This window comes from Muntiacus reevesi, chromosome 16 (assembly GCF_963930625.1).
Source record: "Muntiacus reevesi chromosome 16, mMunRee1.1, whole genome shotgun sequence".
Lineage (NCBI taxonomy): Eukaryota > Metazoa > Chordata > Mammalia > Artiodactyla > Cervidae > Muntiacus > Muntiacus reevesi.
Window position 1 is genome coordinate 10946578 of NC_089264.1, and position 13462 is coordinate 10960039.

General features: G+C 40.4%; 1 protein-coding gene across 3 annotated transcripts in view; it reads right to left on the reverse strand.

The window, feature by feature from the left end:
* Positions 1-1476: 1476 nt before the first annotated feature.
* UGT8 (UDP glycosyltransferase 8) overlaps positions 1477-13462 on the reverse strand; it is a 93791-nt gene continuing 81805 nt past the window's right edge. For all 3 annotated transcript variants that reach the window (XM_065907504.1, XM_065907503.1, XM_065907505.1), the window contains 4 exons: positions 10280-10422; positions 7978-8054; positions 5259-5478; positions 1477-3674 (listed from right to left, as the gene is read on the reverse strand). In XM_065907504.1, the coding sequence (XP_065763576.1) occupies positions 3311-3674; positions 5259-5478; positions 7978-8054; positions 10280-10422 (804 nt within the window). In that variant the 3' untranslated portion in view covers positions 1477-3310. The remainder of the gene's footprint in view (positions 3675-5258; positions 5479-7977; positions 8055-10279; positions 10423-13462) is intronic.

Here is a 13462-nt window from a genome sequence, read left to right on the forward strand (position 1 = left end):
GAGGTACTTACTGTTTATAAATAACAATGGTCCACAAAATTTTTACAAACAGCTGAACATTTTTCATGTTAATTTCATTGCAAGTTTTATGTTCCACAATGTTTAATTATAATGTCTAATATACTTAATTGCTGGGCTTCCCAGGTGGCTAGGTGGTAAAAATAATCTGCCTGTCAATGCAGGAGACAAGACGCAAGCGAGGCGGGTTTAATCTGTGGGTCAGGAAGATCCCCTGGAGGAGGGAATGTCAAACTACTCCAGTATTCCTCCAGCATGCCTCAGAAACCCCACGGACAGAGGAGTCTGGTGAGCTACAGTCCATGGGGTGGCAAAGAGTTGGACATAACTTAGCGACGGAGCATGCAGGCATGTGTATCTAATAACAGGCAAAGCTGGGAGTAGGGCACTGAAGTAGGTCATCTGGGCATAAATATTCTTAGTTTCGGCAGAAACAGGATATGGGTGGGAAAAACCAAGAGGTTCGTCTTGTCTCAGCAGCACCTCACCACTGCTGGTTCCTAGCAGCGCAGGACGGCAGGGACAGGAACCAGATCACATGAAGGGATTTTTTTTTTAATTTTGTTTTTAATTGGAGTCCTCAGAGGATCCAGTGTGGTGGATTCCAGTCCAGCTGCAGAAGGGTGTTGCATATCACAATATGGAGAAGGGGAGGTGGTAAGTATGTGGTTGGGTAGGAGAGGTTCAGAGATGACTCTTTTAAGGACAATACTCTCAAACCTAAGTTGATAAACATCAGTGGAAACTTTACCAGAAAATATCAAGTTGTACTTAGGAATCTGAGAATGCCCCCAGATTGTAATACAAAGTGTCTACATCCTCAAGAAAGAATCTCCAGCTTTCTTTAATCTTAATTATAAACCACTGCTTTAACCCAAACATTGCTTCCCTCCAATCCTAGACATTCAAACTCTGCTTCTGTGTCCATGTGGAGGGATATTGAAACTTATGACTCTAGAGGAAAAATGATTGAAGTCTTAATTCTCATTTGCATTTGACAAGATGATGACCAGTTATAGAAACACTTGCAGAGGTTTTTTAAAAAAATAAATGAATAAATACCTTCATGAAAACTTTACTTTATTAGAGAATCTAGCCCAAGTGTGGAAAATTTAAAATCACTCTATTTACCAAAACTGGCTAACAATAAGCTTACTAAAAAAAAAACAACCACAACAATGATCAGTAAATACCTACACTTAACATTCTTAATTATGGGACAATTTTATGATCCATGTTGATGTATTTGTAAGGTAAATCCCTGTGTTTAATAATAATTAAAAAAAACATTCTCACATGTAACACACTGTTTTCACACTCATATACACATATAAAAGTTGGGAGACCTGTCTCAGAAACATGTTTATAATGGATATACATAATATTGTGAAATAAAATCTGAATAAAAATTTTATTCCAACAACATTTCTCTATTTTAAATCATGTTTATTGTTTAAGTTCTTATCACAGTGGAGATTAACTTATGTTTACTCATCCAGTGAATGCCTACTGTCAACTTCATCCAATTCCAAAAAAGCAAAATCAACTCAGTCATACACTCTAAGTTCTGTTGTCATCCCACCACTCATTGCCTGTGTTTTTCTTTCACTTTAACGGCAATATTATAAGATTGTGAAAAGGTATAACTAATAGGCTTATATATGTAATACCATTTCTTCAAGTATTCAGAGACCAATGTATTTGCCTGCATTGTACACTAGAAAACTACTCGTGGCATTATTTCTAAGCACAGGAGAGTGGCTCCTGGTGGGAGTGTGATGAAGTCGTATGTCATAGTGTACGACAAGGATTTACAGCATTCTAGAATTTTCACAACTCTTCCCATGTTAGTGAAAGTCATTAGGTAAATGCTGCAGTTTTCTACTTTCAGCTGTCAGACATAAGACTTCGAGCTACAAATAAATAAAGCATACACTCAACATGTGCAGTGCCAATGCTAAGTAAACAGAAAGACATGGAATGAAGTCCTAGATGCCAGTGAGTGCCTGGTTCAGTGGGGAGGTCCTGATCTTCTGATGTCTGCGACTTGCACCCCATTCTCAAACGAACACTGTCACTGTCCCAGGGCAGCCACAACGGACCGCAGAGCCAGAGCAGATGGGAGACAGGTGGGGGGGGGGGCTCACTTCACAAACAAGGGGGACAGTTTCTCTGCCACTTCTGTGTCACGGCAAGTTTGATTTGGTGACCAGATCGCAAACCTCTCAGGCAAAGCAGGTGAAAAATATGGAGAAAAGCAAATGATCCAATGAAAAGAATGAAATGTTGGCACCGATATAACAGATTGTGTGGCCCAGACACCAAAAGGGGATGAAGAAGGTGGTTTTTTAGTTAAAACTTTGGAAATATCACACCTGAACGTTCAAAAATTACATTAGAGAAAGTCATCAAACAACGGCCCCGTTTAAAGATGCCACATAAGCAGTAGTCTTCAGTACTTTGAACAAAAATTAGAGCTTTGTTGCTTTGCCTGAATTATATAGTTAAGATAATGTTAGTTGTTAAAATGAAATAGAAAAAAAAAAATATAAAATTCTCCCAGAGACAAATTATTGGTAGGGGGGAAATAAAAATAAACTATGACAACCAATTTATACATTTACTTAATTGTACGTTTTTTCCCCCCAGAAGAATCCACAGTCGTTAAAAAAAAAAGAAAGAAAGAAAACAAACCTAAAAACCCAAAAGTACAAAAACAGGTGCCATTTATCTTTTGCGTTTTCTTCCTCTGCATTCACTTTTAAGTGGTACTGTTTCTGAGTCCCCATATATTAACTTCTAGAAGAGAAACATCTGGATCCTAACTGTCTTTCTATTTCATTCTTAGATGTGCTGTACCGTCAACAAATGTAACAAGCAGCTGGCTAAAAGTCTGTCAGTTAGGAAACATACGCACACACAGACATACACACAGACACACACAGACAAACCTTTCTAAGAGAAAATAAACCATTCCTCATCCGGGACACACATATACCAAGACTTAAAACTAAAGTCTGACACAGTCACTTAATTGATTTAAATAATTAAGGCTTCTAAAAGGTTCAGTGCCAAAACTACCTGTATCAGTATTCGAATAAAATACATTTTTGCAATTTAGGTTTGTGCTTTTTACAGCCATCTTAATCCCACAGAATTTCATTAATAAGGTCAGATAAGGGAGTGTTAGAATTGTTTACTGAGGTTTGTAATTTAGTAGTTGTTAGACTAACTTGTAGCAATAAAAATTCAATGACGGGATACATCTGTTACTATCAGGCGGGCTGCTGGCTCATTTCACCTTCTTTTCGTGTTTAATGTGGCCATTTCTTTTACACTTGCCATTGAGGATTCCATTATGATAATGTCCATTCACTGTGCTGTGCTTACTGCTTGACCACAGACTTTTGACTCTTCTGCAGATAAACTTTGTCACCCATGACAAGAGGAAGTAAAGCAGGACAGCACCAAGCAATAGCACGAAGACGATATCCAGGAGAAAATACTGACAGAAAGAGATCTGATGGACGGCGGCACGCAGGTGATGGGCTCCATCGTGGCGGAGAATGTAGTCGATCCAGTAGACAGTCCGGTTGACGGGGTGGCCAGGTTGATCCTTGTGGATTTCTGAAAGCTTCTGAGCCCTCTGACGGTAGCTACGGAGTGGAGGCAAGACACACATGTCATTTTCCATAAGAACATTACATTTTGAAAAACACTATACTTTTAAAGCCTTGATGTACTCCAATACTTTGGCCACTTGATGGAAAGAACCAACTCATTGGAAAAGACCCTTATGCCGGGAAAGATTGAAGGCAGGAGGAGAAGGGGACGACAAAGGATGAGATGGTTGGAGATGGCATCACCGACTCAATGGACATGAGTTTGAGCAAGCTCCAGGAGTTGGTGATGGACAGGGAAGCCTGGTGTGCTGCAGTCCATGAGGTCGCAAAGAGTTGGACATGACTGAGTGACTGAACTGGACTGATACTTTTAAAAGGCTTCCCAGATAGTGCCAGTGGTAAGGAATATGCCTGCTAAAGCAGGTGGATGCAAGAGACATGGGTTCAATCCCTGGGTCGGGAAGATCCCCTGGAGAAGGAAATGGCAAGCCACTCCAGTGTTCTTGCCTGAAGAATACCATGGACAGAGGAGCTGGGTGGGCTAAGTCCACAAGGTTGCAAAGAGCTGGACACAACTGAGCATCTGAACACAGTTTTCAAAGGAAAGTTATAGAACACAGACAACGGGGTCCCCTACTCCGACACCTCGGATGATCAAACATATTGCTCCAAGTGCCAAGAATTACAACCAAGACCCTGGATCCTCTAAGGGGTCAGTGCATAAAGGCTGCCTCTGAGCTCACATATAGCAGCATAAAGAACCCCAGGGCACTTGAATCCAGTCTTTTACATAAAAGAAACATTACTTTATATGAAAGAGTTTTCCTTTATTGTGCCTTGTTTCTTAGACCATAGCAATGTTTCTCAATCCAGTGTTAAGCTATGTTGTATCCTGGGTATAAACAGGAAAAGTTCACACTCTTCCAGACATTAATGCCATTGGAAATGTGGGATCAATTAAATGTCACATAAAAATGGGAAAACCTATGCTTTGTTTTAAAACTATGCAGGCCAACTCTCTACCGTTTGAGGCTCAGTTGTGAACTGGGTTAACTCAAGACACATCAAGAATTTAAGAAACAAAATAAGATAAAAGATTCTGACCAAGTCATTCGCTGGAGTAAATATATCTTGGCATTTCATTGATGCCCAGTGCTAGGGAAACTGAGCACCCGGCAGTATCAAGAGCACCTGTTTTGAAATCAGACAGTCCTGGTTCAAGTTCCTACTCCAAAGCTGTGTAACTAGGGGTGTATTACTGAAGCTCTCTGAGTTTTAAGTGCCTCATCTCTATAATGGAAATGAGGCAAATAGTGATATAAAGTTTCATGAGCATTAAAATGAGATAAAGGACACAAAAATTGACAAACTCTAGGGACCCAAAGGTTCCCTTGGTAGTTTCTCCCCCAGTTCGGCAAACTTTGGTGGAATATTATTTGTGGTCATACACAGCTGGACAAATGATTGCTATTTTTATTTTTCAAATGACATTACACACAGGAATCTAAAGGATATTTCTATATTTAGTTTATTGACGACCTGCTGGCAATTATCAGCTATTGACAATATGCTGTGGTAAATACAGTTCACCTGCTTTAATATTAGTTGAAACCTTACCTGGGGTTATTGATAACTTTCACCAGGGCTTCATACAGCTCTCCTTCAGTTACTGTCTTCCATTCCAGCAGTATCCCCATGCCTTTGGCCTGCACCCGGGTCATAGTATCATAATGGTCTCCAAAGAGTGGGATTCCCACCACAGGCACACCATGATACATAGTTTCAAAAATACTATTCAAACCACCATGGCTCAGGAAGGCTTTAATATTGGAATGCCCTAAAGAAGGATTAAAAAAGAAAACCACTTAGAATACTGTCTATTATCCTAGGAAGATGTTTTCCAGAAATTTCCTAAAAGTTGACATTATAATAAACATGCATCTCAGATATAAGATTTTTTTAAAGACAGAGTTTCACTGATTCCTACTCTGCGCCAATTATAATGTTTATTATAAGTAAAATTATCAGATTTGTATATATCAATTAAAAGCCATTTTAAGTAGCTAACATTTATAGCTTTAAGAAGTATATTACAATATCTTCTCTCAAAACACAAATACCAACTGCATTCAAATAGCCAGTAATTAATAAGAGGTCAATGAAAGCAAGGAATAACCAAAAATACCAGAGTATAACCACATTCTACTAAACACAGACACCCCCTCTGGCTACTCAAACATTTATCTATGTTAAAGTCAAACACACCCTGTAAAAAAAAAAAATGTAAAAATGTGAGGTTGGACTCCAGATGTCCAAGAAACATTTCTGTGCTATCCAAGGGGGAAGATTGCACAGCGCTCAGTATTCACAACATCCAAGTCATGTCTGCAGCATCTGCACTTCTCAATCTTAGGGTCCAACTCTACATTTTAGGAATAAAAACAAGCAGGGACAGATAAATACAAAAATTAGTTCTAAGAGATAGGACATCATGTAACATCTGCTTGGCATGGAGATAAAAGAGATAATTTATCAAGGTTAGTGAGGTATTTCAAACTTCAGATCTCCCTGTGAGCAGAGAGACTTGCATAAAGAACATAAGACATAAAACACCACACTTGAGATGGTGTTAGATGGCCAGAGAGAAATTACAGCTTGCAAAAATACGAGCCTTTAAAATAAAGACATGTCACATATGAAACTAGGTCTCAGAGGGGCTCCAGGACCCTCCACCCCCAACATCTAGCAGGCTGGTCACTCAGTGTCTCTGGCCCTGATCCGCAAGGGGCTTCTCAACTCAGCCCAACTAAGCAATCTGCCCTGGCAGTGGATTTCAAACTTTCTTTTCAGCAGTAGAACTCTTTTTCTTTGAGTGAAACCTGACCACCAGCAAGGTCAGCTGTGAAAAAGTAAAGAGAACTGGTGTGTGGAGGGCGAGGGGCATGCGCTGAGAGAGGAGGGGACACGGATTTGGTTCCTGCTTCTGTTCCTGGAGGAATCTTCTGAACATAGCTAGAAACCAGCAGAGGATCCACAGAGGTCATGGCTGGAGATGAAAGGATGCTAATCTCAGTAAAGGCAGGGAGCTGAGATTCCGAGGAGCCTGGAGGAGATGGGAACTTGGGAGGCCCTCTGGGTGCGGCTGCAGCTTGCTGTGTAGCCTCAGAGAAAAAAACGGCATGGAGCCAATTCTGATGACCCCAGATAGCAGCGTCTGCTGCTGCGGCGAGATGGCTGAGGGTCAAGATATGGAGATGTTTAATTTCCTGCTTCCTTCCTACTTCCTATGGCATCTGACATCATAACAGTAAAGATAAGAAACAGAAAAAAATGCAAATATCAAAAAAGGTAAATTGTCTTTTTTCCCATCATTTTTATAATTTATAGAATAATATTTATAATAAACAAGATGAAAAGGAATTATTTATACTTGCTGTTTTATAGTTACAAAATTCAATTTGCAGGGTTTTAGAGGGTCCATTCAGCTTCTAAAAGACACTCTCTAAAAGTCTATTTTTAAGAATATAACTTTCACTTACTTTCACATAATCTGTTAAGATTAGTACTATTGAACAAATAAATGAGTTGATATTGCCAAAATCAATAACATTTTTATAATTTCCTTAGGAAGTATTATCTTAAAGGATAACATGGCATTATGTTTTCCTAGAGATTTAATGAATAAAGCAAGTTACATTTTACATTTATCAAAGAGAATTAAATTGTTTAGATTCAAATCTTGAGATATGCATATAATTGGCATTTTAATTTTGAGTTGAGGATCAGAACCCCAATAAATAAATAAATCAAAAGAAATAAAGTGTTCAAAATTGCCCAGTGATTTAGGAGTAAATTTAGTCAGACGATTCAAATAAAGTTGAAATAAATGGATTGTTTTTTGGCTTTCTGCTTAACTGTGGTTTAAAACAAAAGAGTAACTTCAGCTTTCTCTGGTTTCTTAGATACAGCTATAGTAAAGCTACAAGACAAATCTAAATTTTCACTGTTTTTAATTTGACTACTTTTAGCTGATCAATCTAGGTATAGCTTTACTCCTACTAGCTTATGTAGTGTTAAGTATATTTTTCAGAAAATCAAAATTTGTGACTGGTCTAACCAGTTTAATTTATAGGCCTAAATGGTTACACTTTAAAATGATTTGCCAATAACTGGAGATCTGACTTGTTGGTCTGAAATCTAGGACTTAGCACACAAGATAATATAATGATTCTATTACAAACCACACATATACTATCGAAGCCACTCAAGTGTAAAATTCACATTTACACAATTAAAATCAAAAAGCCAAGCAAGCACCCAGGGGTCACTGACTTACCCAGCAGGTCATTTTGCGGTAACCATTCTATGAGCCTGGTGTTGTTTCCCAGATTCTTTGGTTTGGTTCCAGAAAACCTGAAATGCACACCAGACCATGAATCTTTCAACAAATCAAACCTGACTCTTGGCATGAACTGTCTGGTTAAACTTTTAGGTTTAAAATAAACGTTACATGATCTTTTGTTGATATTCTTAAGAGAGAAGCCGTGCTTCAACAACAAAAATTTTAGTTACTTTTCACATTTTCATTGATTGAGGGACAAATATGAAACATTCTGGATTATACTGAGATCCACGTTCCTTCAGCAGTTCTCACAGAACTGCAGAAAATAGCAACCACATGGACCTCTGCTAGAAAGTCAACTTTCTACCAGCATCCAGAAGGTGAAAGAGGAAGGCAGGGACGATCACCCCTAGGCAGTCACCACTTCCCATCCGGACACCCAGAACCCGAGAAGAGGCTCGAGAGCTAGGAGAAAGTAGGAAGCACTCCTCTGGCTGGGCCCCAGAGATGGTGCTGTGGGGTAAAGATGCAGGCTGTTTCCTGCCTTGGTCTCTGAAACACAAACCATAACGTGCTCATCAACTGAGCGAAAGGCACGAGGCAGCAATGGGCAGATACAAACTGGCCCAAATAATTAAGAGAAGGGGGGCTTTCTGGGTTAAGCCTAACACAGGAAACCCAACATCCACTTCATAGCTTAGCCAGGAGGAAATGAAAAGGGTCAGTCCCTCAGCCTTGTCAACTCTTTCTAACCCCCAGAGACTGTAGCCTCTGTCCATGGGATTCTCCAAGCAAGAACAGTGGAGCGGATTGCCATGCCCTTCTCCAAGGGATCTTCCTGACCCAGGGATTGAACCCGGGTCTCCCACATTGCAGGCAGATTCTTTTCCATCCGAGCTGCACCAGAAGTGGGAACTGATTCTCCCACAGTCTGTACAAGGGAGAAAACCACATTCTTTACAGCATACTTGTAATGGCTCGACAGTGTGGGGCTGACCTTGTTGACCTCTGTATCCCTAACGCTCCATGGTGGGGGCAGGCACTAAATAAAAACGCATTAAGTGAGCGCTCAGGGCCACGTCTAGACACCGGGTTAGAAATTCCAGAGACTGGACTGCCCCGCTGGTACAGTGGATTAAGAATCCGCTTGCCAATGTCGGGGATGTGGGTTCAATCCCTGGTCTGGGAAGACTCTACATGTCCCGGAGCAGCTAAGCCCATTCGCCGCAACTGCTGAGCCTATGCTCTCGAGCCCGGGACCCACAGTGAGCTCGAGTGCCAAAACTACTGAAGCCCGTGTGCCCTACAGCCCATGGGCGCGCCCCAAAAACAGGAGCCCGCACAACGAGAAGCCCGAACACCACAAGGAAGAGCTGCCCCCGCTCGCTGCAACTAGAGAATGCCGGAGGGCAGCAACGCAGACCCAGCGAAACCAAATATAAAAATAGGCAAATAATTCATTAAAAGAAAGAAATTCCAGAGACAGACATGTGCTGGCAGTGCCTCCCAACAGAAGCAGGGTCTGTTTTGACCAGGACTAACTGGCAAGTCACGGTATTTTTAAAGGTCTGGTCTCTTGGATGAAAGGAATCGAAAGCATTGATAAACAAAGTGGGAGCCCAAAAGGTTCCATGAAATATTTTACCTATTTAATCATTCATCTATCAGTTTCTAATCTCATTACAACACTGATTTGAAGGAATATATAGAAATGGCTTCTCTGGTGGCTCAGACAGTGAAGAATCTGCCTGCAATGCAGGAGACCTGGGTTTGATCCCTGGGTCGGGAAGATCCTCTGAAGAAGAGAATGGCAACCCACTCCAGTATTCTTGTCTGGACAATCCCATGGACAGGGGAGCCTTGTGGGCTACAGTCCATGGGGCTGCAAAGAGTCGGACACAACTGAGCGACTAACCCACACACACATAGAAATGCACGCAATTATACATTTTTAAATGATGGTAAATACCAGAAGGGTCCATGCGGTCGCAGAGTCGGACACGACTGAGCGACTGAATGAGAACAAAAGCAGGGTAACGTAAAAATGCACATCAACAAGGACACATCACTGTGCACATATCTTCTTTTTATGCGATAGACTAGATGTCTCTATCCATCACAGAGCACTGTGTAAATTAATCCCTAGATTTCAACACACCATGAAACAAAATGAAAAGTCAGGGCATCCTGCTGATGTTGCCAGGGTATCAGTGTGTTATGGTTATTTATACCTGCGGACTAAGCAAGAGGATACGGAAAATCAGTGGTGGAGAAACAACCTATATTATTACTTTACCTCCAAATCACTTTTTGGGGCAATCTTCCCAGAGCTCCGGCCAGTTTGGTAGCAATGTCTTCTGACAGATACTTGACGCCAGCTCCAAAAGACACCAGGACAAAACCATGCTCATTAGCACCATTTACCCACCTTTGGAGATCCTGCAAGTCAAAACACGGCAGTTAATTTTATGAAGGAGTAATAGAGTTTATAATCAGTGTCATCACAGCTCTGTTTTTAAAAAACATTCAGATAATGTTCTTAAACAATTAGAACCTGAGAGGATATAATACTTTCCTTTAAATGCTTTTCTTTCAAATATTTCACCTGCTGATGCTAACTAAAATAAGGAGGACATATAGTTAATTTGGTAAGATTAATAAACAACAACAAAATATCAGCAATTAATGGCCTAAGGTCTCAGACAGAACTAAAAAAAAAAAAATTGAAACTTATGTTTAAAACATGGCTAGAGATAAATCTGTATGAGGATATACCTAAAAGATTAGACATAAGACAAAAATAAAACCTACTACTGCCACACCCACCCAGGGAGAAGCTCCAATACTCTGGCCACCTGATGTGAAGAGCTGACTCATTGGAAAAGACCCTGATGCTGGGAAAGACTGAAGGCAGGAGAAGGGGACGACAGAGGATGAGATGGTTGGATGGCATCACTGACTCGATGGACATGAGTCTGAGCAATTTCCAGGAGTTGGTGACAGACAGGGAAGCCTGGCATGGTGCAGTCCATAGGGTGGCAAAGAGTCAGACACGACTGAGCAACTGAACTGAACTGATCTGAATGGAGGCTGATTTTACTTGGTCTAAGCTTGATAATTTTCATTTCTGAAAAGCGTACTGTATTATATGACAGAGAAAGAGAAGGAATTAGCTGATAGGGGCACAGAACCATAGGCTTAAGAAGTTTCACTGTTTCTCTAATTATTTCTTCAAGTTCCACTCACACAGAACGGAAATCATATGTACTGTATAGAGAGGCATCCCAGGGTTCTGGAAATCTTTGAGCAGAAGCTTTCCCTTGCTGTGTGGAAAAACACTAAATTCTCAAACATGTCCATCTACAGCTAATAGATACGGGGCCATAGCAAATCCGATACTAAATAAGGAACTGTCAAACTGCAGGAATTACTCATTTCATAGGAAGACACATTAACACCCTTCTGCCAGCATCACTGATTTGTGCTAAACATGAAAGCAGTTTGTTTTAAGGAATGCTACCCTGGCAGCATTTTATTCTGTAGGCACCAGCTTGTTTTTAGGGCACCCCTCTGACTAAGTCCTCTGTCACTGAGCTTCAGTTTCCCTATGAAAATTCATAGAGCCACAGTGCTTTGAAGAACACGTAATTTCACAGTAAGGAAAACAAATATCCTGCCCAGTGGCAACACTTAGGCCCTATCACAGTCATGGAAACAGGGGACAGTCCCACGTTGCAGTCACAACAGGCAGCGTGAGCTGTCTCAGTTACGTTTTGCAGACCTGGGAGGTCTCTGGTTCAGAAGGAAGAAGGTATTGAGATGACGGTGTCGTCTGGGCTCTTTCATGGCACACCACTTCCTGGCATAATTTGAGTTGCAGCTGAGAGGTAAGAAGTACAGTATGAAGTACCATCACAATGGCATCACCATGGAGCTCAATATGAAGTATTTATAAGGAATGTTAGGCCTCTGTATGTTTTGATTTTTCTCTGCTGTCTTTCCTGCCTCTCACTTAATGAGATCTGTGTTAACTGGCTCTACTACACTTTTTCTTAGCAGGGAAGAGGGGACTACATTTTATGCCCCAAATGAATTAGTGAATAGTGTCATTATATGACCAAGAATGAAGATGGAAAGGAAGTACATCCTTCCAGCTACTGAATGAGTAAAATAGGCTATCATTATTCGGAAAGGAAGAAAATCTTATCAAAATACCTCATTTTCTAGGAAACTCTACTTATTAATGAATGTGCAAAAGAAACAGAATATATCAACTGTAGATTAAAGCTTTTAACTTATATGCCACCACATTTATGAAGAATGTCACATGTGCCAAAATTTAATAGTGAAATTTGAAGATTCAAAGTAAGAAACACAACAAACTGATTCAGAATTTACATTTCATATACAGTCTTATGCTAGGAGTACTTAGAACAAATATAAACATAGCACAGTAGAATGATCTGCACACATATGGTGTTTTCTCCCTATGGTTTGTCTTCAAATAATTTTTCACCAACTATCCAATTCTCTAAAGCCAAAAATTTCAGGGCCAGTGCTATTTACAAAATATTTGCATTCAAAAATACTAAATCTTATAGGAAAAATAATGCAAAAAATAGAGGAAAACAACAGAATGGGGAAGACTAGCGAGCCCATCAAGAAAATAAGAGATACCCAGGGAACATTTCATGCAAAGATGGGCACAATAAAGGACAGAAATGGTATGGGCCCAACAGAAGCAGAAGATATTAAGAAGAGGTGGCAAGAATACACAGAACTATAGAAAAAAGATCTTCATGAACCAGATAACCACAATGGTGTGATAACTATGAATGTCAATGTATGACAAAACCCACTGCAATGTTGTGAAATGGTTGGCCTCCAACTAATAAAAATAAATGAAAAAAAAAAGATAGTGGAAGTGATGGAATTCCAGTTGAGCTATTTCAAACCTTAAAAGATGATGCTGTGAAAGTGCTGCGCTCAATATGCCAGCAAATTTGGAAAACTCAGCAGTGGCCACAGGACTGGAAAAGGTCAGTTTTCATTCCAATCCCAAAGAAAGGCAATGCCAAAGAATGCTCAAGTGAAGTGAAGTGTTAGTCACTGAGTCCTGTCTGACCTTTGTGGCCCCATGGACTGTAGCCCACCAGGCTCCTCTGTCCATGGAACTCACTCATCTCACACACTAGCAAAGTAATGCTCAAAATTCTCCAAGCCAGGCTTCAACAGTACGTGAACCGTAACCTTCCAGATATTCAAGCTGGATTTAGAAAAGCCAGAGGAACCAGAGATCAAATTGCCAATATCTGTTAGATCATAGAAAAAGCAAGACAGTTACAGAAAAATATTTACGTATGACTACTCCAAAGCCTTTGACTGTGTAGATCACTGCAAACTGTGAAAACTCTTAAAGAGGTGGGCATACCAGGGCACCTTACCTTTCTCCTGAGAAACCCGTGTGCAGGTCAGGAAC